General features: G+C 41.2%; 1 protein-coding gene across 2 annotated transcripts; it reads right to left on the bottom strand.

Moving 5' to 3' along the window:
- Positions 1 to 2,150: 2,150 nt before the first annotated feature.
- On the bottom strand, positions 2,151 to 25,549 carry faxcb (failed axon connections homolog, metaxin like GST domain containing b). Of its 2 annotated transcripts, XM_063484644.1 has the most exons (7): positions 23,766 to 25,549; positions 21,991 to 22,112; positions 17,846 to 17,981; positions 15,699 to 15,895; positions 9,477 to 9,694; positions 6,981 to 7,097; positions 2,151 to 6,567 (listed from the first exon to the last, which is right to left on the bottom strand). In XM_063484644.1, the coding sequence occupies exons 1-7, from the start codon at positions 23,799 to 23,801 to the stop codon at positions 6,248 to 6,250; spliced, it is 1,146 nt and encodes a 381-aa protein (XP_063340714.1). In that variant the 5' UTR covers positions 23,802 to 25,549; the 3' UTR covers positions 2,151 to 6,247. The 2 variants fall into 2 exon arrangements, with proteins under 2 accessions (XP_063340714.1, XP_063340713.1); XM_063484643.1 differs by lacking the exon at positions 23,766 to 25,549 and having other exon boundaries at positions 21,991 to 22,492.
- Positions 25,550 to 25,592: the final 43 nt, after the last annotated feature.

Here is a 25,592-nt window from a genome sequence, read left to right as displayed (position 1 = left end):
AAAACAGCGCCACCTGTTGGTGTCCCACCCCTGTGAACTCGGACCATTATAGGGAGCTGTGGGAAACACCTGAGCCTACAAAGACTGTGTGTTAAAGAGCTGGCACACGCTCAGAACGTGCGTGGGCGTATCAGAGGAAGTTTTTTTTCATGTGGGCCACCCGTGTAACCATGTGTGTTTCAGGCCTTCCATTTGTAAAGAGGCTTACTGAGCATATGTGTTGGTATTGTGAGAGCGCGCATGTGTTTGTGTGTTCACTTGTGCTCGCTTGCGTATGTGAAGGGGTCCAACTGCATGTCCTGGGGCCCACCTGGCAGCATTGTGCAGATTCCGGGGCCTGAGCAGCTGGCCTGGGGGCTGGTGGGGGTGTTCGGTGCGGGAGCAGGAGAGGAGGTTTAAGAGGGGCGTGCGGAGGTCTTCCATGGCCCTTCTCCCACCAGACCCAGGCAGTAGGAGGCAGATGGGCAGGCCACAGTCACTGCCAGAGGGCCAGAGGGGCCACAGGGCCAAGGGACAGGGCCAGCCAAGCCCAACAGAGCTCACACGCATGGAAAAAACATCAAAAAGACCCCCCTCCCAACAAATAAAAAAACAGAACAAAAACAGCTAACCTACAATAACAGACTTAATACATGTAAATTGGAAGACTTAATTTATTAATGGATGCACATCCATGAGCAAATAGTAAATTTGTACTAGTTAGTTTTTATATATAACTATATAAGCAAAGTACTAGATGATGATCGCCATAGTTATTGCAGTCTATCCTAAGAAAATACAGCAAATGTGTCAGAAATTCAACCAGTCATTGTTTTCAGAACCTGTCTGGAGCTAAAAGGGTGAATGACCAAAAACTGATCATTTATCATTATTGACCATCAGAGAAAATGTTGCTCTCTTCCATACTTTTAATGTTGCTCAAATGAGGCGAGACTGCTGTAAGTGTACACGTCTTACACACCGATGTTCATAAAGACGATTATGAAGTCTCTTTTAAACCTTCCGCAGCTGCTTCAACACATGCTGAAGACAAAAACCAAGACTAAACCAGCACAATGCAGAGGACGGTTTTAAACATGGGGCAGGGTGATTTCAAAGGATATCCTGTGTGAGTGTGTTTGTGTGGGACTGACACGCAGATTGTAGTGAACTTGTACTATAGGTTGATTCTGGTGGTGGTGGTGTGGTAGGTAGCCACCGGCTCTGGTAGTCCAGAGAGCCACAGATGCTCCACTGTTTGTGTGTTGACTCTCTGTAATTTGTTTGCTCTAATTTGTTTTGCCGTGCCAAGGGAGTTCCGATTTTAATTTTGCTCTGTGTGTGTTTACCCCTCTTTGTGGATCGCTGATCTGTTAAGCACAGAGCGAGGGAGAGACAGTCAGTGCGGAGGGTGGGCTGTTCGCAGAGCCAAATTAAAAAAGGAGCAGTGCAGATTGTTTTAAGCTCTGGCAGCCCCTTCAGGCCCAAAGGCCTCGCTCGCAGCCTGCACCTGCTCCGTCCCCGGGGAACTTGGTTCCTGATCCGTGGCCCTAGCTTCTCCTCCCCGGGCCCCTAGCCCAGCCGCCTCATCCCCTCCTTTTCTCTCCTCTCCACTCCACTCTGACTTCTTGCTTTCTTTTTCTCTCCTCTCCTTCTACCCCTGTCTTTTCCAATTCTTCCCCTCCAAAAAAAAACCTCCTGATGCTCCTTTTCTCTTTCCTCCTCCTTCTCCTCCCCAGTGACTTCCCACTATCCCTTCACTCCTCAGTCCTGGCCTCTTCACCTCTTCTCTCCTCTCCACCACCTGCTCCTCTAGTTCTTTCTCATTCCTCCTTTCCCTTTTCTTGCTCCTGGTTACTTCCTCTTCGCCCTGGCTCAACTCTCTCTTTTCACCTAATGATCTTTTTTTTTTTTCCTCCTCCTGCTCCTCTCCTCTCGTCTTGCCTACAGAGTCCTGGCACACTCTTAATCAGCCCCCCTCTGCACATGAGTGATTGCGGCTGGTTTAGCATGATTGAAAACACACCACCACACGCATGATATGCAGTCAGGGATACGACAGCCTCGCACATTAATGCACAGTGTGCGTGTCAATAAAGCTGCGTCATGACTTCGGCCCCTTTCCGTTAAGCTGAGATGCACAAGGAAGCAGAGTGAACACGAAACCAGGGTGTGGTTAAAATTGTCACAGCTAGTCTTTATTGAAATCATCCAGTCACTCCAGTTTGTATGACTGCCACAGGTAGTTTGATCAGTCAGTCAGCTCTACATACAGTATGATACACTTTGTCACACATACAATATTTACATTACACCAGCAGCAAACGCTATGATGTGGTTCCAATAACAAGACATCTAGTTTTAATATGGCTTGATTAATGCAGTCCAACTGTACTGTAATATCATGCCCAGACTGGATGAGGCGACTGAGAGGCACACAACCGAGGCTGGTGCGGATCAGGTCGGAATGCAAACCACGGGACGACATGATGGAAGAAGGTTGTTTCTACAACCTGAGTCTCAGTTCATCTCTGGCCTTTGGGCAGCTACCCAGGATTGTTCCCCCAAAACAATAAAACAAAACATAAAAGTCATCTCCTCAGATGATACATAGACATGCAGACAGTTTTGGTTTTCCCTGGCCAGGTTTTGAGATATCCACTTTTACTTCATAAGGATGGAAATGGATGGATTTTTTCCTTATTTGAAGTGAACTGCTGCTCTCACTTCCACTTCATAGTTTTAAAAATAAACCTTATGTATCTTCTACAGTGCCTCCCTCAGTCCTGCCTCTGTCTGAAACAAGCTCTTTTACCTCTCATACATTAAAAACAAATTTCTTCTGATTGGGTGCCTCTTACAAACAACAGGTTTGAACAGCTGGTGGGTCGGCTTCTGTTCCCACTGCCAAAGCTATTAGGGATAACCCCTCATTGATCGCAGTGAGAGCCAAGAGTGGAAAAAATGTCTAAAACGGAGCATTAAGAGCAGTCTGAACCCTGAGCTTTTGGCTCACAGAGATTACCGACATAAATTCATTATTAGAAAGGTGGACATGTTTAATATTAATCCAGTAAGCTAACAGTATATTATATATATCTATATACACTTGCTTATTAGAAAGATTTAGAGCATTGTTGTTCACTTGGCATTCCTGGCTGTCTGATTTAACTACAGTACTCACTCAAATTTATCAGTGGTTTGGTCTCCAACTTCTGAAGGAAATTTTAGCTCTTTACTTGCTAAATAAGCTCAATTATGATCACCAGCAAGTTGCCGTCATTATTAGTGTCATATGGTGCTAAGCAGTTTGTCTAGAGCTAAAAAGCTGCCAGCTGCTTCTGAGAATGACACTAATGAGAGCAGTGAGACTTAACAAAAAGCAGCTAAGTTGCAGCCTGCGCAACCAAAACAATCACCGGAGAGGTGCTGTGTCTCTTTGTAGATCTGAGGGGAAAAATGCAACACGACTCTGTTCACATTAGAAAAATTAATGGATCCTTTTCTGAAAAAAAAAAAAGAAGAAGTTACCATCAGCTTTAAATAATTCTGCAGAAATCTCTGATAGTTGCTCAAAAAAAGACTCAATTTTTTGGTGACAGGTAAAATATGTTCAAAAATGTTTCGAAAGCATGCAAAAATCAAAGGTCATTTTATTAGCTATAGTATTTAACATTAAAAGAAGATTAATTTGAATGATTTACAAGTCAATTGATTTTTGTGACAGACATCTGAAGGCTGGGTTCACACTCCAAGCCCCTATGCAGAAATTCTGGTTTAATCCTCCAATGAGTTTGTTTGGCACTTTTTTTTTTTTGCATTCCTCTCTTAGCCAATATCAGAAAGACACATGTGTAACAGCGTCCCATGCATCGTACTTTTACACGGAAGCGACAAGAGGCCGAAAAAAATGCGTTTACCATTTCACTTTTAAGTTGATGTGCAGAAGAAGCCGGCTAATCAGAGAGGAAAAAGAGAAAGACCGTGGCTTTTTGTGGTACAGTAACTCCTAGCTTCATATAGAGGCGTGGAGGCAGTGTTGGAGCCCGGAGTGGTTGGATTCTGATTTTCACTGACTAAAAAACTCTGTATTTCAGGGCTCCATATGAAAGAATTGAAAAAAAGAAAGCAGATTTCTGTGATTTGTGCTTTTGTGAAGAAACACGAGTGGTATTTAAGCAAAGGAATCTGATTTGGGCCTTTTTTGCCAGCAAGTGAATATAACCTACGAAACCTGTTTGCACTGTAAGATTCTAGGCTGATAAGTGTTTAAGTTAACCATCTCATATTTTGTTCATTTACTTTTTGTTTATTCCCCTTTTTGTGGCATAAAAACTAATGAATCTGACAACTCTGACCATCTATCCAGCAAATTGAATGAAGATTTTTTAATTTTTCCAGGAATTAAAATGAAACTCCATTAATCTCGTGGAGTGAAATAAGAAAAGAGACATCTCCAAGCCTGGAGAATTCAAAACAAAACTATCTGCACAGTTTAGTGCCACTCGTGAGGAGAAAAAAAAAAGTTTATAATCAGGGTTTGTAGACCCTTTAATGCAAGTCACACTTACTTTTTATGTACCATAGTCAGTTTTTAAAGCCATCACATTTCCATTACGAGCACTTCCAGCGAGCTTAACGTGACAGACAAAAACGAACGCTCCCCCCGGCCCAGACACTTTGGTCCACATTTTAATCAAGATTTTCCACCGAGCTATAGCCGCTTCCTTTTCATTTGGTATTCTGACTCAGTCCGGTCTGCAAACACTTTATCAGCTGCTTCACTGATGACATTCACACCCGGTAACATTCGCATATGCGCAGCCGACATGAGCAGCACAGTCCACTGCAGCCTGATCTTTATCGGAACGCTCAGCGTTGTTCAGTCTCCATTCTGTGCCTTCACAGCTGACTCCTCCGACTGAAATGAGGTGAAAATTAAATTTCCACTAGTGCAAATTAAGATCTCTCTTTGAGAGCAATAAGAAAAAGAAATAACATTAAATATATGTATATATTTAACAAAAAATAAATTACTGTAGAAAGAATAATATCAAGTGGCACTGATAATAAATTATATCATAACAAAAAAATGTCGCAAAGGAGTTTCAACCATTTGTTTCAATGTTCTGAGTGCTGAGGGTGAGTTGTTGCTGCGCTAAGTTGTAGTATGTAGTATCTTTCTCTCTCACACACACGTACACACACACACACACACACGCACACACACACACACGCACACGTTACGTATGAACTGGAGATTTAGCAAAGAAGTGGAAATTTCTTGTGTTAAACGTACTGCACGTCCTTAGGCTGGAGTGACCTTGATGTAGAAGGCAACAGGCGGACTGCTGACTCCATCTAGTGGTCAAATACAAGAACTGCAGCTCTTCGATAAGACCACAAGAAGTTTGGAAGAAACTACAAAAAAAAACCCGACAACAACAACAACAAAAAAAAACCCAACTCTCCAAGTTCAACAATAACAAAGTGCAGGCAGATAATTACTGGGCAGAAAATAGGATGAAGCTTGCAGAAGAAACAGGCACAAATCTTACCTCCTGATTTTTGTTCAACAGGCCTATACAGTAAGTGTATCTGGGGTTTTAGACAAAATGATTGATTTACTTTTTTTTCACCACATACAGAAGCATGAGGGAGCATGAGGAAAATGACTTTAGGGTCAACTTAATGCACGGACTGATGCTCAATGTCATCTGTGTTTACTCCTCAGCACACGGATGGCTAACAGCAGAGACATGGCAGCTGTTCCTTTTTCAATCTCCACCTGTTTCAGTGGTTTTGTGCGTTATGACACACGGCAGAGTGGTGATTAGTTGCATCATTTCATAGCAAGTGAAGTGCCACCTGTCATGTCTGTAGCACTCTTCTGTTGCCAACGCGCTCTTCATGAGATGGTTCCTTTGTGTGTTAACCTTTTGCGCTAGCTTCTGCATCTTAGGATGAGACAAATAAGGCAAAGAGGAACTGTCACAAGGACAGTTCTGACGTTACGGGAGGGAACTGACTGTACAGTTGCATGTTTTGTAAGGTTTATTTTGCATCGTCTGCATACAAACGCCCAGTCTGCCCATTGGGAAGTTGTAACATGCTGGGCATTACAGGTGGAGGAGCTGGAATAGTTCTTTCAGCTGTGTGCGAGCTGTTGCTTGGACACATCGTTCCAGCCAGATTTATTTAAGCAAAACCACACAGCAGCCTGTAGCACCGACTGTTCCAGCCTTCGGTCAGTCTCAGTCTGCCTAGGTCAAACTTCCAGGTCTGGCATTGACTCCTCTTTAAACTGAGCATCATTGTCAGACCCTGTGCCCACGTCCGAATCAAATAGCGAGCGGTCAGAGTCGGGGGAATGTGTGTGCGTGCGTCCGGCTGAGTGGCTGCTGCCATCGCTGTCGTCCAGCGTGTCAGTCCTGGAGAAGAGGCCGAAGTCCAGCAGGCCTGTGGGGGTGCCCCCGCTGCTGCTCTCGCTGTCTCCGTCGTAGTAAAAATCCTCCACCTCAACAAACCACTCGGGCCAGAACCTCCTCCGCATCCGCTCACAGAACATGGCCAAGTTGATCAGCTCTCCTGTGGAGACATGTAAATCTTTTTGAAGACAGAGAAGAAACCAGCAGGTGGTATCACAGGTGCTTACTGCCTTTGTTAGTCTTTTTTTTGTGTCCGGTTTTGTTCCCACAATCACCTTGATCACAAATTATGGATTAAAACACAGAATCAAGCTCTGATGCTGTTCTCTGAAAAGATAAAAAGACTTCAGTGTTCCCTGTGTGAGACTTTAAAGCTGCTCTCTGAGCTTGTGTAAGCAGCACTGCACTGCAGCAGAACAGCACTGCCATCTAGTGGACTACACATAAAAATACACCAGTGAAAACATCTCACAAGTATGCTTAAATACGGCAAGGACAATGTAATATACAAAAACTTGTGATAAAATACAGCATGTATGTGTTGATTTGCAATTACTGAATAGATCATCTGACCTTTGATAAGTTGCTCTGGTCGTGTTCCAGGTAAAGTCCACATGGCTTGAGCTAGATGCCCAAACACTGTAGCATCTAATGTTGACATCTTAGAGCCCATGAAGTATTTCTTATCTCCTGCAAGACAGAAAACAAACAGCAATTTCAAGCAACGATAAAGGGAATATACGAGAACCTCCACAGCACTGTGCAGCTAAAGATGGTTAAATTAAAACTATTAATAAGCAGCGATGAAGCAACAAGTTGGCCAGCTGATACTGTCCCTGTTCACCAGTACTGGCATGTTGGCAAATAGGAATCCATGTCAGTGGCTGTTAGTCATCTGCTGTGGCATGTTAATGCAGAGCTGAGAAGACTTTAAAACAAATCAGTTTTTACAGTGATGATTTACCTGTTGCAAATCAATAACAGAAACAAAATAACCAAACACACACACACACACACACACACACACACACACACACACACACAATAGATATCAAAAACCAAATTAGAGTACTCCTTTTTCAACTCTGCAACTCGTTCCATCTGTGTTGTTGAAAGGTTTTTTGCTACAGATGATTTTCATTACACTTGTACTGGCAGAAGGTGTTTGTAAACCAACAGTTTTCGCTTTACTTTGAGCTTTTTTGATGCACTAACTCTTCATGAACTACCTTTAGCTCACTTTTTGAGAGGTTTATCATTAAGACCTTTGCACACTGAGTGTGCTGGGAAAAAACGTTATATTCCGAATTCTTGGGATATGAGCTGGTCATGTAATGTTTATACATATAGGATGTCAGTGGGGCAGTTTAAGCTCTTGGTGGCAGAGTCAGTATCACATCTGAGGAGGCAGAGAAATCATTTCAAAGAGCCAGAGCAGTGTCTAGCTGTGTGACTGAGGTAAAATAGTATAATTTTACCATTTCAATATCCATCTTAATGTATGAAATATCAGTACAAATTTGATGCATCTGGTGTGTGGAGGGCTTTACTTTAAGATTACAATACAAAATTATCTATCACTAGCACTAAATCTTAGTTCACGGTTGTTTTTGGATAGTTTTTTTTCCACCTAAACACATTTCACCGAGCACATTTTGAACTGCTGCAGACAGAGTGCTAACATTGACTAGAAAGACAGAGCATATTTCTCCCATATTGCCTTCTCTTCATCGGCTCCTTGTTAAATCCAGAAACAAATTTAAAAACCTCCTCACGTACAAGGTCTTGACACCCTCGATTCTTTTAAGATTAGGCTTACAACATTCCTTTGTGATAAAGCTTATAGTCCTCCCCTAGTTACACTGCTATAGGCCTGAACTTCAGACTTCCCATGATGCACTTGGTGTTTCTTCTTCACTCACCTCCTTCCTTTAGACTCTGTATGTTTATACACCACTCTGCATTTAGCCATCAGTTATTATTCATCTCTGCCTCTCTTCCACAGTGTGTCTTTTGTCTTGTCTCCCTCCCCTCACCCCCACCTTGTCCTGGTTCTGCTGGATGTTTTTTTTCCCCAACTCTGCCAAGTGCTTGCTCATAAGGAGTTGTCTGATTGTTGGGGTTTTCTCTTTATTATTGTTGGGTCTTTACTTTAATATAAAACGCCTTGAAACTTGTGATTTAGTGCTATATAAATAAAATGGAAATGAACTGAATTTCTTTTTACTTTTGTTTTTAAATTTGTTCAATTTATTCATACGTTTTTCAAATAAGTGGAAATACTCTGCGATCTTTGAGTACCCCAGGCAGCTGCTGAGATCTCTCCTGGTTGGGAATCCCTGCTCTTATACACATCATCATCAATGCCATTAGAGATGTTTTTAATGTAACCTGTAAACACTTCCAGTAATGCAGAGGGAAACCAAAACACTACAGGAAGGCTGGTTAATGAAAGGTTGCTAAGTATTTGTGTGCTTTTCTTGCCCTTCACAGAGCAAACTTCAAAGTAAACTAATTTCATTTTGAAGTTGGGAAATCAGCTCTTCTGGTTAAAATGCCAGATTTTAGATGAACACTTCTGGTACTTGTGCGTAACAAACATTAAAAGAGGGAAGCCAGATGGTTGTGGAGTGTACCAATGCTTTCACTCGGGAATGACTTTTCCATTTTATACAAGCGGTTGTTCGCTGTAATGACACAAGCAGATCGATGCAAAGCACTATTCTAAACACACTTATATTGCATCCCTCCAGCTAACATCCAGAGCTTTCCCTGTTTTTCATTACTGTCTGTAACCTCAATAAAATTCAAGTGCAAAAACGCAGATAAATGGCATTTTGTTCTGATAAATATAAACCAATTAAGAGGAGCTTGTGAATATTTTGAGAAATATCAGCTCACAGTAACAAATTCATGTATTTTCATTACAGCCAATGGAAAAAAGAAATAACACTAGCTCCATTATCAGCTTGCATAACAGCATTAGCGTATCGCTCTATAACCACAGTCCTGATGAGGTTAGTCTTAGTTCTACTGAACAGGCATTAATACGCGCAGCTTGTTCCGTACCCAGTAGAGTGGCCAGTGTCCTCATGTCCTTCTCCATCAGTGTGTAGACCTCCTCCTTGGAGAAGCGTCCAATTCCGTGGCCGTACATCTCTCGCCGCACCATGCCGCCATTCAGGTGGCTCAGCATCCATTTCAGCGTGTCACTCAGAGGCCCACTCATCGCCAGCAGCTTCTGTGTTTCCTCCAGGTTATCCACCCACTGGCAGTAGGCTATTGTCCTGAAGGAAAACACAATGTAGACAACACTGTGTTACGATTACACTGGCTGGCAAAAAGCTACTTCTCTAAATCAAAAGTGAGCCTCAGCTACACCTACAGTCTGTCAGTTTCTTACACTCCTCCTGTACTTACTTAGCTCAAGATCAAAAAGTATTCCAAATGTTGGTCTAAAACCATCGTGGTCTTTTCAAAAAAGAACAAACTGCATTTGAAACTGAGTCTTTGAGCCATCAGTTCATTTGTATCATTTATAGTTGAACATAAAAAATGATTTCTACACAGCCAAAAAACCTTATCCCACTCAGCATACAATCCATGTACCACGAACATGCTAGAAGGTACAACACCATCAATATTAGCACACATATTTAAACATAAAATTATCACATACAAAAGGTTAGGGATATAACAGTTCTCCAAAAGCATGCTTTTGTTCATACTGCTGTTTTTAAAGGGGATAAATAAAGCAAAAACAAGGAAAAACAGCTTTAATGCCTTAATGCTTAAATCTTATTTAGTTAGTTCAGTGACTGCATGTCTGTGTTCACTTTGGCATTTTTCCCCTGCTTTGCAAAAACATTGTCATGTTGTGTTGTATTAAAGATCTATAAATCATAAGATCCGTTTCAAGTAAAACCAAAAACTACACTAATACAAGAAAGAAGAGCCATGTTTATTCATCTCTCCAGTCTAATGCTGTATTTTTAAAACTGAATATGGTGGCAAACCAGAATTTTACAAAGGACCAACAGTAATATTTTACTCTATGATGTTGAGTCAAACTGAATTAGAGTGGGATTCCAATAAAAGTGTTTAATGAAAGGTTCAGCCACTGCATCGTAAAGCTTTATGTCTAATAACAATTAGCTTCAACTTAATCAATAAAAGTGCTCCACCCATTCATCAGCTGGACCGCTCTGCACTTGCTGCCAGAACACAACATCGTATATTCAGCCCTTCAAACTGTCGGCCTGAGGGTTGAAAGAAATGCCTGGAATCCGTTCCTGCCTCTCATAATAAAATACAGACGTCTACTGCTGCAAAGCACCGGCAACTTACAGTTACTCATGAAAAGAAAGCAAGGCTGCAGAAATGGCAGCATATAGTGTATCTCTATATTGAGATTTTTCACACACTGTGGTCCAACAAATCCTGTTTATTTACAAGCAAACAAGCCCAACTCAAACCCTCAAAATCCCTTGTGAAACCACTAAAGGACAAATGTTTCACATGAATTCACTCCATAAAACAAAGACAATGAAAACAGCAACTCTGGTATTTCATACATTTGTTGCTTCTGTTCTGCATAAGTTGTCTGTGTATCCAGATACTACGATTAAGCTGTTACATTCTTACACAAGTGTAAGAGTCTAGTACAAGTGCAGGGGAGACCTACATGTTTCTACCTACATGGGTTAGAGCTTTTACCTCTCAGTTCATCTAAAGGCCAGCGCCTGGCCATCTTTCTGCTGTATGTGACTGGTTGCTCAATAGAAACTGAATTAAAGAATCTGGGTTATATTAATTTTCAGAGTGGGGACTATCCATTGGCCAAATGCTACTTCCTGTTATATTATCTGATGTCCAAAGTGTCTGTATTCTTAAAAAAAAAAAAAAAAAAAAAAAACAGAAGAGGAGCAAGCATAAATAGAGTAATGTTTTTTTAATCCCCAGGTAATTTCAAATGCAACCTTTGCAAATGTTTCTGTGCAGTTTGCCACAAAATGCATTTTCAAGATAAAGCTGCAGTTGCAGTATTTCCCTGGGAGAGAAAAAAAATGCTAATGTGTGATCCTGACAGATGGAGAAGGATGCAAGAAAGAGAGGAAGATGGATGGATGAAGGATGACTGTTTTCAAAAGTTCTGGCTGCTCAATACAATAAATTTTCCATACAGGAAATTTAAATCTTACATGTAATGTCCTCATTCATTTTAGAGTTTTATAATCAGATACATGTCTGATGCTTTACTAAATACATTTTTGTGAAACCTCTTGACAAACAAACTGAGTGTTATTCAAGGGTTGCATGGGAATACCTGGCGGTTTAGTGCAGGCTAAACAGTACAGCGGACTGGTTACACCGAGGGTGGCAGGGATCATTTTGGTATATTTAAGGTAATGATGCCGATTAGATTCACTCTGTGAACTATGGCTTTTATACTAGCTTTATAGTGTCTAGGAGTTGGGGCCATTTAGCCATAAAGCTTATGAAACATCTACTTATACAGTATTTTAGTGAACTTTGCTGGCTAAATCCACAAAGAGCAGTGAATATCAGAGCAGCAGCCCAAGTCAGACAATCACAGCCTGCACACAAAGAAAAGTCCAATGGAGCTCACGAAACAAATCATTTTACTGCGTGATTTATTTATAACTCATTCTTTTCACCATAGATGTGTTACAGCCGATCTTAGAGTTCCTCCTCCTGCCGAATCCCCCTTTAATCCGTGGTTATACCTGCTGTGTTTGCAAACAGTTGGACATTTAAATATCCAGCATAAGGTTAATCTCAATTTAAAGTTGTATTTATGCCCAGTTTTACTCTTGAAATTCCTCTTTGACATTCACTGGATCACAGCTGCTAAACACTAGTTGTCTGTGTATGTCTACTTTAAAGTATAGCTGAGTGATCCTTTTCTGGTAGTTCTTTACAGCAAACAAAACCTAATATATCCCTCTACAGCATAGCGTTGCCCTGAGGCAACAAACCACATTTTCATGCCTTACACTGGCCCTTCAAAAAAAAAAACACTTTTTTTTTCAAATAATGCTACCAGACACATCTCTTTCCAATAAAATGATGAGTTGAAGGTGGTGTGACTTTCATTTTAGGGGGGAAGGACCCCTTTCTGCAAGTTGCACTACATGAGAGACATCTCGATTAGGAGGCAAGATAAACATCACTATTTTACATGTTTATAGTGAAATAAACTTATTTTAAAAAATACTTGTATGTGCATGAATATGTTAAGAAGCATATTTGATTGTTTGTTCTACTTTTTAAAATTTATTTATACAGTAAAACTGTTAATTTTCATTCGTTGCCTCAAGGCAACACTGCGCAGTTAGCCCAATTTTTTTCAGGCAATATAATGCATTTGCATATGTGTGTACAGATGTGTTTGTGTGCATTTATATGATCATAGACAATGTTTTTTACTTTACAATCTACTCATAATTACAGGACATGGATGTAAATACCTTTTATGGAAGGAAACCAAGGGAATGTGCACTTTCTGTCCTCAGAAAGTGAGGACAGTGAGCTTTCAGGGAGTGACATTGAAGTAGAGGAGTGGATCCCTGAATGAGGTTTGGGGAATACTTAGGAGCTCAGGGGTCAGGGGTCAGTTAGTAAAGTAACTGTGTCTGTGTGTGTGTTAGTGCCCACATAGCAAGCAGGTCTGGCCAGGATCTGGTATCAAGTCGGCACTGCTGGCTGACTTCTGGCATGATAAGATGTATGTCATCCAGATAAGGGCCAGGCCTGGCATAGATGGCACTGTCTATGTGATGGCATGCCATATCTGGCTTGATTGTGGCTTGGTTTATGTGGCCCAGGCCTACAGAAAACAGGTCTGCCCCAGATCTGGCATCAAGCTGGCACTTCTGACTGACTGATGTTTTGGCAGAATGTATGTCAACCAGATGTGTGCCAGGTCTGGCAATGACCCCACTGTTTATGCGATGGCATGCCATATCTCAGGTGGTAGAGCAGGTTACAAACTGATCGGAAGGCTAGTGGTTCGATCCCTGGCTCCTCCAGTCTGCATGTCAAGAGTGTGAATGTGTATGAATGTAGTTAGGAAGCACTCAGTTTGGCGAAAGTGGGTGAATGTGGCATGTTGTATAGAGCACTTTGAGTAATCTGGGAGAGTAGAAAAGCATTATATAAGAATCAGTCTGTTCACTGTCTGAACAGAGTTTCGGCATGTTACTTTTGCACTGTTTTGCATGTTCTGGCACATGTTGTTATTACATGGCTTGATTAAGGTACACATTAGGCTGACATCTGGGGCCAGAACTGAAACCGTTCTGGGCCAGCACAGGGCCAGCAGTGTGTCTACAACTGGCCTTGTGCTGGCCCATGTGTGGGCCACCTCTGGTAAACCAGGTCTGGGCCACCAAAGGGCCGTCATTCTTTGCGGTATGTGGGCCATGTGTAAGCACATTGTGTGGGCCTGATCCGGGCCATACCAATTTTGCTGTGTGTGTGTGTGTGTGTGTGTGTGTGTGTGTGTGTGTGTGTGTGTGTGTGTGTGTGTGTGTGTGTGTGTGTGTGTGCGTGTATTACTTATTGTTGTAGGGACACAAATTTGTTTACACACTCACATTGTGAGGTCTCGCCTACTTTATGGGGACAAATTGCAAGGTAAATCATTCAATTTTAGGGTGAAGGCTTTAGTCAGGGTTAGGGTAAGGTTCAGGCAGGGAATAGTGATGGGTAGAGTCAGGATAAGTCTCCAGAAAATGAATGTAAGTTAATGAAATGTCCCCAAAAGTGATGGAAACACAACGTGTGTGTGTGTGTGTGTGTGTGTGTGTGTGTGCGCGCGCGCGTGTGCATGGGGTTAGGGTCAAATGTTGGATATTTTGGTGTTTTATTGTTCTGTGGAATGTTTACATTGTTTATTTTTTGTGTATTTATTTGTTCATCCTTGTTGTACTAGTACAACTTATTATAGAATAACTTGGCATTTTACTACCCTTGTCGCACAGTGTTGCCTTGAAGCAACAAACCAATATCTGTTTGGGGGGTGGGCAGGGTGTCAAATTTTTTGATTGATATATTATTAGGGACCCTAAAGCTCCCCCAAAATAGGTAGAAATATTTTTTTCCCCAAAAATTAAAAAGTCATGCAGTAGAGGGATATTACAGAGTTATTAGAAGATTTGTATTTTTAAAAAGCACAGCAAAATAAATGAGTATATAATAGTATAACCAGCTTTCAGAACATTTTCTGCTCTATAACCATGCCACTATGAAACAGGAAGGCAACTCTGTGTGTGCATGATCTAACCAAATCTATCTCTAGGCTGTGTCTCAGTACACAAAGAGCAGCACGCTGTCATGCTGCCCTTCCCTGAAATAAATAATTCAATCAATAGGTCTATATGTGGGTCCAAACCTGGTGCAGGGTGCATGGAGAAGCAGAGGAAGAGGAGCAGGGAGGTGACACAAGGAGACAGGAAGGGAGGGAGCGTGAATGTGGATTACATGAATGACCTCTGCTGCTTTTAGAGAAATGGAGCAGATTCGGTTTATAACACAAAGCCAGCAAATTGTTCCATCCTTTGTTCCTTTTTTATAAGTGAACTAAAACCATTGAGTAGTTCAAATTGTGTTCTAAAATTATTATATAGAGAGGAATAGGCCATACCACATGGATCAAACCGAGTTAGATAGTGTGTGTATGTGTGTGCGCCTTTGTGAGGGGGATGGATAGAGAAAGAGAGATAGAGCTTTTAGGTAATGGAAAACACTCCTCTTGGTGTAGATGGAGTGTGGAAAACGATTTCCTAGCAGCATGTCTCTCCCCCAGTGATCCTGGAGTGACTCACTGCTGCGAAGGATGGCAGATATCACAGCCTGGGCTGAAAAGCTGCACAAACAATGCACAAATAATCTTACTTTTTTGTTTTTAGAATAAATCTGCAGTGTGTCTTTTTTCTCTTGTTGCTAAAATAAATTGGACCTTTTTTTCCCGGGAGGATCAGTGTAGGTGGTTCCTTATATGGTTTAGCACTGAGCACATTAAAGTGTGCATTTAAATATGAATGCATACACACAAAATTACATAATCAACTCAGCACCACATAATTTCACCCCTCAAGTGCAATAATTAAACCAAACTGTAGAAACAGAGAACTGCTTTCTGTCTTTAAATTGATCTGAAAGTGGCAAAATTATTGTACTTTTCCATTTAAAGTGCCTGAAGTCATAGCTCTTAAAAGCCTTTCAAAGGCACAGCTACAGCACTGTATACCTATACGACTTACTTACCAGTAGAGGTGTTCCTCAACCATTTTGGTGACAGCGCGGGACACAGCTATCTCCTGCGGGGTGAGGTTCTTGTTGAGGTTCACACCCAGCTTCTCCTCCAGGAAATCCACTATGAACTCTGACCCCGACACCTGCTCGTGGTTGTACTCGATCCAGGGCATCTTACCTTGCGGCGATAGCCTCCCATCAAAGTAGTTCTGCAAAGGGAAACAACTTTGCACATAAATTTCCTGGGCTGTGTGTACATTTTATTAACAAAACAAAGAGACTGTAGACCTATGTGTCAAAATTGTTGTTGTTGTTTTTTTTAATTCAGTGGTTATGTACTGCTGATTTTTAAAACGTGGTGATTTTCAGTAAGTCACTGAGAGATCAGAGATCCTTTTACAAGTCAAGGAAAAGCTAACCTAATTATGCCTGCTCAAATAATTCTAACCATTCAAATACTGAACACTACTCCTAAAAAATCTAATAAACTTAAGAAAACCTCTTAACTAAATATAAGAAAACCTCTTAACTAAATAGCAAATCTGTGTAAAAAGTGACAGTCACAAGATAATTCAAAGAAGTGTGGAACCAGTATTTCAACCAGTATTTCTGCCGAGTCATTAATTTGTAATAAGATTAAAGAATTTGCAGTTAGCCAATTAGCTGTAACTTACTGCAGAAATGTATCAATGGTTAGCTGATAAAGTAAAAAGACCACCTAAGGTAATTAGCATTTTGCTGCATAAGATAGCTTCAATTCATCTGTGTTTTCAGAGAAGCTGGCGTTAGCTAACTTTAGCCAAAAGAAAGCTTAGGGTTGGATTTAACAACCACCCCAAACTTAAACTTTTGCCTGAGAGCACAGTTCCATTTTGGTCAGATGGGCTTCACTGCATAAAAACTTGTTTATTCTGGCTAATGTTAGCTTACATTATTGCTTGATTATATTTAGCAGCTAGCTGCCTAAACTTAGCTCAGTTGCTAACAGTTTTGCTAGCAAAAAATATTTGTGACCTCTTTTGGCTGCTCCCTTTAAAGTTAATCATCTGGCTCCATCTTACCCTGTAACTAGCATCCTCTTTTGTCACACCAACCTACTGCATATCTTCACTAACCACACCTGTGCGGTCTTCCTTGCCTCCTGCCTTTGCCCAATCATGGACAATAGAAAATAAAAAACATAGCTTCTAGACTAGATCACAAAAATTAAGCCAATACGGAAGTCCCTTGAACCTGTATTCAATCTGAAGGCCACCAGATGGCAATAGATGTGATTGTAACAAAGACTACGGTGTGTTCACACCGTAAGGGTGAACACACCTCTGTACACACTTTTCTGTTAATGGCCTTCCTGTTAAAAGAAACTTTTTCCAAGTGCTTAAACAAAAGGGGGTCATCTGATTGTTGGGGTTTTGTCTGTATTACTGTACAATCTTTACATTATAAAGCACCTTGAGGTAACTGCTGAGATTTGGTAGTACATAAATAAAACTGAACTGAACTGAAAATGGAGACTTATTTGTGGCATGAAACCACACAATCATTGACTAACAAGCTGTAAATCACAAGTCATCATCCATAATAAGCATGTGGTTTCAAAGTCAGACCCAGTCTTCCTCATTGCATCCATTTTTTTTGCAACCAAGATGGTGGCAGCATTAATACTCACATAAACACTTGATGCTTCAAAACAAGACTTCAGAAACCAATGAGTGGCATCACAGTAGCATTTCCTTTATACTGTCTATGTTCCCAGTAAATCTACTATCCCTTCTCTGCACGTGTCAAAATTATCTCTAACTTGCCTTTCTAACTTTATCTCAAAACCACTCGATTAGAGTTGTCCTCCACCCTTCCCCCGATACACTCCTTTATAATCCTGTCCCTTATGGTCATTAACAACTAAAATCTTAAGATCTTCAACTCTGTCACGTCCAACAGCTACAACAGCTTTCATTGTTTTTGTCCTTATATGGAAGCTGTTGACAAATGGGACCCCATTTCTAAGCTGCCATTAGCTTGTGCTGCCCAGTGTTGATGCTGATGGAAGAGAGGCATTAAGGCTGTGCAACAGAAGTAGCTATTAATGGCTGAAGAGAAAAACTACTTAAACAAACTCTTCAGAGGCAGAAACACCCCCCTCCCCTCTCTGTTATCACCTGGTAGGGCAGATCCGCCATCCGCAGGTACGTCTCTATTTTGAGGCAGAAGGGCGAGAGGCTGGGCACACCATTCTTTGGCCTGGAAAACTGATGGAGGATGATGGCGTCTTTGGAGTCCAACTCCTGCTCCTTCCTACATAGAAACCAAAGATGGAGAAAACTCAATGAATAAATGTTGTAACTGTAAATGTTATACCTCTTTAAAGACCATTCTTAAACTCACTAACATACATTGTCTCATTTTGTACATTTTGTTCCAGTGTTAACGTTAACAGCATACTTTCATCCATTCTGTGTGGATGAAAGTATGCTTTGGTGTCTCGAGCCTTGCCAACTATGCATAGACACCAAGAGCAAAAACTGCCTAAAAATGTTTAATTTTAAGCCAGCCAGCCACCTGTTTTCAGGGTCAATTGGTGCAGTGGGGCCAGTGAGATAAATTCCAAATGTAACTCAGCATCTGAACAGAAAACAGGACTTTGAGTTCAGCTTCAGGCTCTGGCCGACCTCCCTGTGAGGAGCTGGTCACACCTGCAGTTTTTTTCTACCACGGTGACACACTATTCGTGCCGAGTTCTGTTTTCTTTGCTAGTTTTTTAAAAAATTATTATTATGTTAAAAAATTACAACGAATCCCAATCCAACTTTATTTATAGAGCACTTCAGAAAAACAACATAGCTGACCAAAGTGCTTTCCTGTTAAAAGACAACATCAAGATTTAAACAAACATATTAAACAAAAAGGAAAAAATAATATAAATCACAGTAAAACATGGAAAACTATAAATAAAATAAACAATAACATATACAAGAAATAAAACTAACAATAAATGCAAAATAAGTATTAAAAGGGACCAAAATAACAACACTTTCTTTATTCACACTGAGGTCACTAACTTTTACATAATGAGTCTGTACTTCAAGTGACTTCAAGTGTTTTGAGATATACTGGCATCACTAGCTGTTATTATACTCCATTAAAACTCTTTAAGTGATTGTCAAGACTAGAAATTTTATTTCCACTTTGATAGATCGTTCTGTGAAACAAGGAGCAGCAGAGCTACCTAAGGCTTAAAATCCACAAAGTTGTATTTATACTGCTCCACTGTATTAGCTGAGGGGTATTAAGAGCTTCAGTTATAAGTCAGAATATTGACCAAATGAGTCATCTCTCCTCCCACTGTACTGTAGGCCTGCTGTCTAAAGACACTTTAGATAATAATAAGCTAGAATGCAATTGTGCAGGGAGGATGTTGCTGTATTCCTGCACTGCTATTACCGTGCTAAAATTGTAGTTGAGGAGTGTCTCAATGCTATCTAATATGGCAATTAGAGTAAAAGACCTTTTTTGCAACCAGAGAAATAAAACTACACCTAACACATCAGCACAGGAAAAAAACTAAATCTAATCTAATTTTACTACACCGCTTTCCTAATCACATTACACATTCATCTGGGCATCTAAGAAGAAGCTTTTAGGCATCATCTCAGGTACACACACACACAGACCCCATCTGCTCTGTTTAGCATCTCTTTTATCACTGACCACTGCTCCCTATATTTGAATACATTTATGTAACTGCAGAACGGTCTGACAATACTTACTCCACTTTTAACGATCCGTTTTTAGAGTTAAGTTTGTGGAAATTATATTATAGATTATGGTTGCTTTTGTTTTTTGTTCTATCCTATTTTACGATCACCATTACAACATGATGTCATTTTTTAAATTATTCGGAGGGAAAAAAAAAACTTAATTCTGTACATTAAGACAAAAATAAGTAAAAAAAAAAAATTACCCAGGCCACTTTTAGAGTGACAGAAAAAAAAGATAAAGCAATATTTTGCATGGCACTATTGTATCGATAAAGGGACACCAAATATCTATATTTTATTAAATAAATTAAAATATTCTGGAAACAATACAATAAGAGAGCTCATATCATGTAGCACCAGCATTAGATAAGGTTAGCGGAGCAAATTCACATGAAATCAGCTGAACTTTTGCAATATAAAACAACTCAATAAATACATCATTAAAAAACAAAACAAAATGAAAAACCATCCAATACTGGACACAGTTAGCTTGACGATGCTACCTCCTACTTCAAAGCAAGCTAATCGCTCAGTCACATGAATTCATTTGTAACAACAGATATTTGACTGTGAACAATTTATCACTGTAACAATTTATCACAGTTAATTACCGTATTATCAGAAACTGATTCCATGTAATTGGCAACTTGACCCCATTCCAGGCTGGATGTTATCTAAACAAAAACTAAATACAAATCTGTTTTTACAGGATAGTACACAGTTTATGTTTTATTATATTTAAAAAATTATATTTTCATTTCTAATTTAATATCAGCAACATGTTTCAAAAACCCCAAGTCAACAAAAGATTGTTTTAAAAACAACAACAACAACAACAACAACAACAAAAAACAAAACAACAACAACAACACACAGCTGGTTGAATGTTTCACAACTTATGAGATTAAACTGTCATGGATGCTCCATCCTAAAAGATAAAGAAAAGAGCAATCCCTCAATCTACTATCAGTCCATATTTCAGTGCCAGCATCTGTGGTTGTGTGCATTGTGTGCTTTGAGGCAACGTATGCTGCCATCCAGACAATGCTTTTTATTTTCTTTCAGGGAAGGCCTTGCTTATTTTCAGTAAACCACATTCTGCAGAAAATATAAATTCATGCTTGCATGACCACAAATTCTTATTTTTTTCATAACGTTTGTAGTTAGGGCTTAGTTATGCAGGCATAGGCTAAGGCTGCAGTGGGGACTTCCCATGATGCACTAAACATTTCTACTACACTCACCTTTTTTCACTCCCCATGTTTTTGTTTTTTGTTTTTGTTTTTTTAAATAAATCTAGTGCATGCCATTAACTTTTGTCTAGTCTCTCCCATAGCTTGTGGTTTGACCTGTTTGCGGCTGAGATCACAGCAAATATTTTTGATTTTCCTAAGCTTTGTTCTGCTGGAGATTCCTTCCTGTTTAAAGGGAGCTCTTCCTCTATATTGTCACAGTGGTGGCTAGGAGTTGTTGTTTACATGGTTGTTACAATGTAAAGCGGGTGTTGTGATGCTAAATAAATAAACTTGAGCTGACTGTGGTGCTGAAACCTCGCAGGTCTCATTGGTACCTGTCCACAGTTACATGGTGCTGAAAATATTCTAAATCTGCAGAGAAACTGACATCATATTATTACGCCTGATCTACGCATGCCGTCCTTCTTCCATGCACATTGTGGTGCTTCGTCTCTCAGAGGAACCACTTAAAGAACCTCTCAAAGATCTCTCAGCTGGGAAAAGGAGAACAAAAGCTGACTAGTCGTAGCAGCAGCTCTGCCAACAATACATCACATGGCACGGACAGATGACGCCGGCAGGCTGCGGGGCCAGCCTCAGCGGCCTGCACGTGAGTCAGAGTTTCTGCACGAAATGCACGGTTCACGCAGCTTATGGATCGAGGAGGGGGGAGTGAAAGCAGAAACTACCAGGCCACTGTAACAGGATGTGCTTACTTCCTGGCACTGGCCTGGCCGAAAAAAATAAATAATCCGTCCATTCACAGCCAGGCGTTCTGTGCTCTGACAATAGTCCCGTGTTAATCTCTCTTACAGTGACCGCATACTGATCACCAGCTTTCATTGTAGAAAACAACTGTAAATGATGCGGACAGCTGCTGTGTCTCAGCTCATTAAAGGTCAGGCTGATTCCGCAGCGTCCGAGGAGCGCTTCGTTTAGACACGCTCAGGTGCCGATGTGTTCTGCACGGGAACTGGCACACGAGCGGACGCGTGACTCGCTTATTAATTAATTTTATTTTTTTTTTTAAATCTCCACCTAGTGTCGTGTCCTTTGAAGGAGAAAACGAGGGACGGCAACCTCAGCAAGCCTCTTCCCGCGAGAGCTGCAGAGGAACCACATCCCCATGTACACACTCCTCTATCCATAATGCTTTATGCGGTGTCACTCATCAGTCACTGTCAGCGGGGGTGGGTGCGATCAAAACGTGAGCCCCGGGAGGCAAACGAAATACTAAACAAACAAACAAACAAACAGAAACCTGGTGGTGATAAAGATGATAAAGAGCGCAGGAATGTTGTGCGTCCCTACCTGATGGCGAGCAGCTCATGCAGTAGGTAGGCTGCAGCAGCCAGCAGGGCCCCCCCGGTGATGTACAGCGTCTTCTTCCACCAGGAGTCCGAGCCCAAAACCGACATGATGCCTCCGTAATCCTGCAGAGGAAAGGCGATGATATAGCCATACAACGACTGCTGCTGCTCGGAGCCGCACAGCCCGATGGGCAGGCTGTGATTCCGCCCCAGTTCAACAACACACGGCCGGGAAGAGGCGAAACCAGCAGCCCAGTACATCCTCTTCCCTCGGTTACAGCCGCCCCGCGTCCTCCCTGCTGCAGTCCCCGTTAGGCTTCATCGAGACCACCGGCGCTGTGTCTACGGCATGGCGGCGGTGTGGCTAATATTGATCCAGGAAAGCGGAAAAGGTAAATATCTGGAACATCACTCCCTGAGATGAGGCTCGGCAGCCAGCTCGCTTTCCTTCGCAGGATCTGCACAGCATTATCGCGCGAATAACAATGGCAACACCGCGACTTCCGGTCCCTAATTTCAAAATAAATGTCAGTGTCCACACTGTTCCAATTACATTTTTTGCACCTAATATTTTACTTGCAAAATAACCTTTTCTGCTCTTAATAACCGTACACAGTGGCTGTTAGTTATTGCTAGTTTTCCATCACATATCATGTGAATGAAATTCTATCGTAAATCTGAACATGATATAAACTAAATTATTCATTTTTGTTCATGAAATGTTATAATATTTTAAAAGTAGTCAAATCATTATCTGATTTGTCTGACCAAATAAATAGGTTTAATTTATTATTAGCAAAAACAAATTAAAGTAGCTGGGACCAAAGATTATTTGGCTGTTTTGCTTCCAAATAATGGCAAAAGCTTAAAGCAGGCCCATCATGTATTCCCTTATTTTCTGTTTATATGGCAGATCCTCATATGACCAAAGTTTCGAGGTACTAATGGGTGCTTCCTTTTTTCTCAAGGGACAAACTAAGATAAACATGAGTTAATCTGAACTGTGAATTGTGCAAAGCTACGTGTACATGCCTATATTCTATGAAGTTTAGATCAAGGTGGAGGGCTGTTCCAGTTTTTTTTTTTTTTTTTTTTTTGCGTCTCTCAAAGAGCTTTAGTCAGATACACTTGGTTTGCAAAAAGATGTTGTCCAATCCCCACCATAGAAACAAGAGTTTATGAGAAAGAGAAGCAATTGATCTAATTAAGTTCTGTATAGAGCTGGTAAGAAACTTATGTGATTAACATCTGTAGAACTTAATAACTTTCACAGCATATATTACGTGTAGTGGAGTGTACATTTTGATCATCAGATCAAGGTAAACAGAGGGCTAGAAACGCAAAAAAGAATTACCCAGTCCTTTTATTTTTGTGGCAAAGTTGGGCAACTTCCGTTGTTGTCTAGTCAAATGCTGGTTACTTCATGCAGCCGGCCTATTGTGTTTCTCCGGTGGAGGATCGGAGCCACCCCGCCCTGACGAGCCCCCTGCGCTCACTGAACGCAGAGACTCACTCACCACCACGAAAACACAAACTATTGGCCAACAGCAGCCAAACATAATGATAAGCCCTTCTGCTCCGCTTCAGCTACTACAGACTGCTGATTCCATGAAGTGCAGTGTGTTTGTGCAATCACACTGAAGCACATTACGCAAACGAGAAAAGTAAGACACGGATTGCAAATCCACTATGCCACCTGTGCTGTGGGTATAGACTCTACTTACAGTCTAACTGTATAACTTAGTGGTAAATGCACTAATAGGAAGGAGTACTCACTCTGGAGCAAGTTTGGAAGTGGAAGAAGACGTTCATCCTGACGCTTTAATCCAGCAGGTGAGTTGGAGATCTGTTTGTCGAGCATGCCGAGAACAGGATGTAGACAACTTGGACAAAAGAACATCCAGTAGTTACGTGTCCGCCGGTATCATCCTGGTGCCAATTACCTGCCTGCTGCTGTCTGACCCCGTCAGGTCAGTGAAGGAGGGTGAGCGCTTACCTAAGCCATGGCTACGGCAAGTTAAACGCGCGGCCTCGTGGCTCTCGGGAGCGCGCATTACAGCAGGAGCGTGTATTGGTGTTTACTGCTGAACCAGCCTGGGAATATGACACAGCAGGCACTGCTGGAGCAAGGCATTTAGTAAACACACACATAGATATACTGTCGGCAGATAGAGGAAACGACTTTGACATCAGGAAGCATCTTTATGACTCGGCTTTGTTGTGCCTACATTATAATTTATCTAGTCCTTTTTGGCCAATTAAAATATCTGGATAGAAGCGTGATGCTATATTTGCTGTGATTTCTGCTGCACTTTTGGCCAGATCGCTCTTGAAAAAGACATTTTTGATGTCAATGACACTCTTTACCTAGATAAATATAGGATACATAAAAGTCACTTTGCCAAAAACCGACTGCAGCTTCTTACCTTAAGGTAAGACAGGACTGTTTTATTTCTGGCCCAAAATGGCTTGATATCATTCTTAAGAGACATGCTTGTCATGTGTTTGACAGATTGTGGGTTGACAAGTCATTTAAAACAGTTTAGATATAGACAATCATTTTGGGGTAAATTCCTGAAATCATTTTTCTGGCACAACACAGACTTAAAGCACAGCGCAGAGTCTCTAACACAGCAGCACAAGAACAGGCTTCTAGGCATCAGATAGAGGGTTGAGTCTACAAAGGGAACAAAGTTGAACAGTGTGCAAAGGTGCCCCAGAGACTATCCAACATAGAGTAATAGGATGTAAGAAGCAAGCTGGAACTGCATAGATGTAGAGGCACAACCAAGTGGCTGTGATAGTGTACAGGAACATCTGTGCTGCATATGGACTAGAAGTCCCCAAGTCCTCAACCACAAAAGGTGGTTGAAAACAACAGGAGTAAGGTCATGTGGGACTTCCACTTCCACATAGAAGCTGCTGGCAAACCGAGCAGTATTGTAGTGGTTGTTGACAAGGAACAGAAGACCGCAGTTGTCATAGATGTTGTAATCCTACCGGACAGCAACATCAGGAAGAAGGAGCACAAGAAAATGGAGAACCAGGTGCTGAAGAAACATCTGGAGCAGATGTGGAAGGTAAAGTCCAAAGTGGTCCTAGTGGTAATAGAAGCATAAAGGAGCTGGAAAATTAGCTTGAGCAGATTCCAGGCACAACATCCAAGGTCTCCATCCAGGAGAGTGCAGTCCAGGGACCAGCTAAGACACTGCACAGAGCACTCTAACTTCCAGGCCTCTGGTAGAGGACCTGAACGTGAGGAGCACACACATACCACCCCCCAGAGGGTGAGAGGGAGAGTTCTTTTTAAAATATGTATGTACAAAGAGCTTTTTTTTAAAACAGTGAAATGTCAGCATATCTGAAATTGAAATAGGTGTAGTGCTCAGTCCTCAAATGGTGCTCTGTTAGCTTCTGCACATGTTCTACAGTCATATTTCTGGTCTCTTTAAGACCATCATGCAAGCATGACTTATTCTCTGCACGAGGGAGATCTGTATTATGTAATACTTCCACATGAGACCAGACCCCTTATAATCCCACAGGAAATGGTTGCCCCTCCCCTCTGTGGACACAAAATATAAATTAATATTAACATCTAAA

This window comes from Pelmatolapia mariae, linkage group LG10_11 (genome assembly GCF_036321145.2).
Source record: "Pelmatolapia mariae isolate MD_Pm_ZW linkage group LG10_11, Pm_UMD_F_2, whole genome shotgun sequence".
NCBI classification, from domain to species: Eukaryota; Metazoa; Chordata; class Actinopteri; order Cichliformes; family Cichlidae; genus Pelmatolapia; species Pelmatolapia mariae.
Note: the sequence above shows the minus strand (reverse complement) of the source record. Positions and strands in the feature narration are given on the sequence as shown.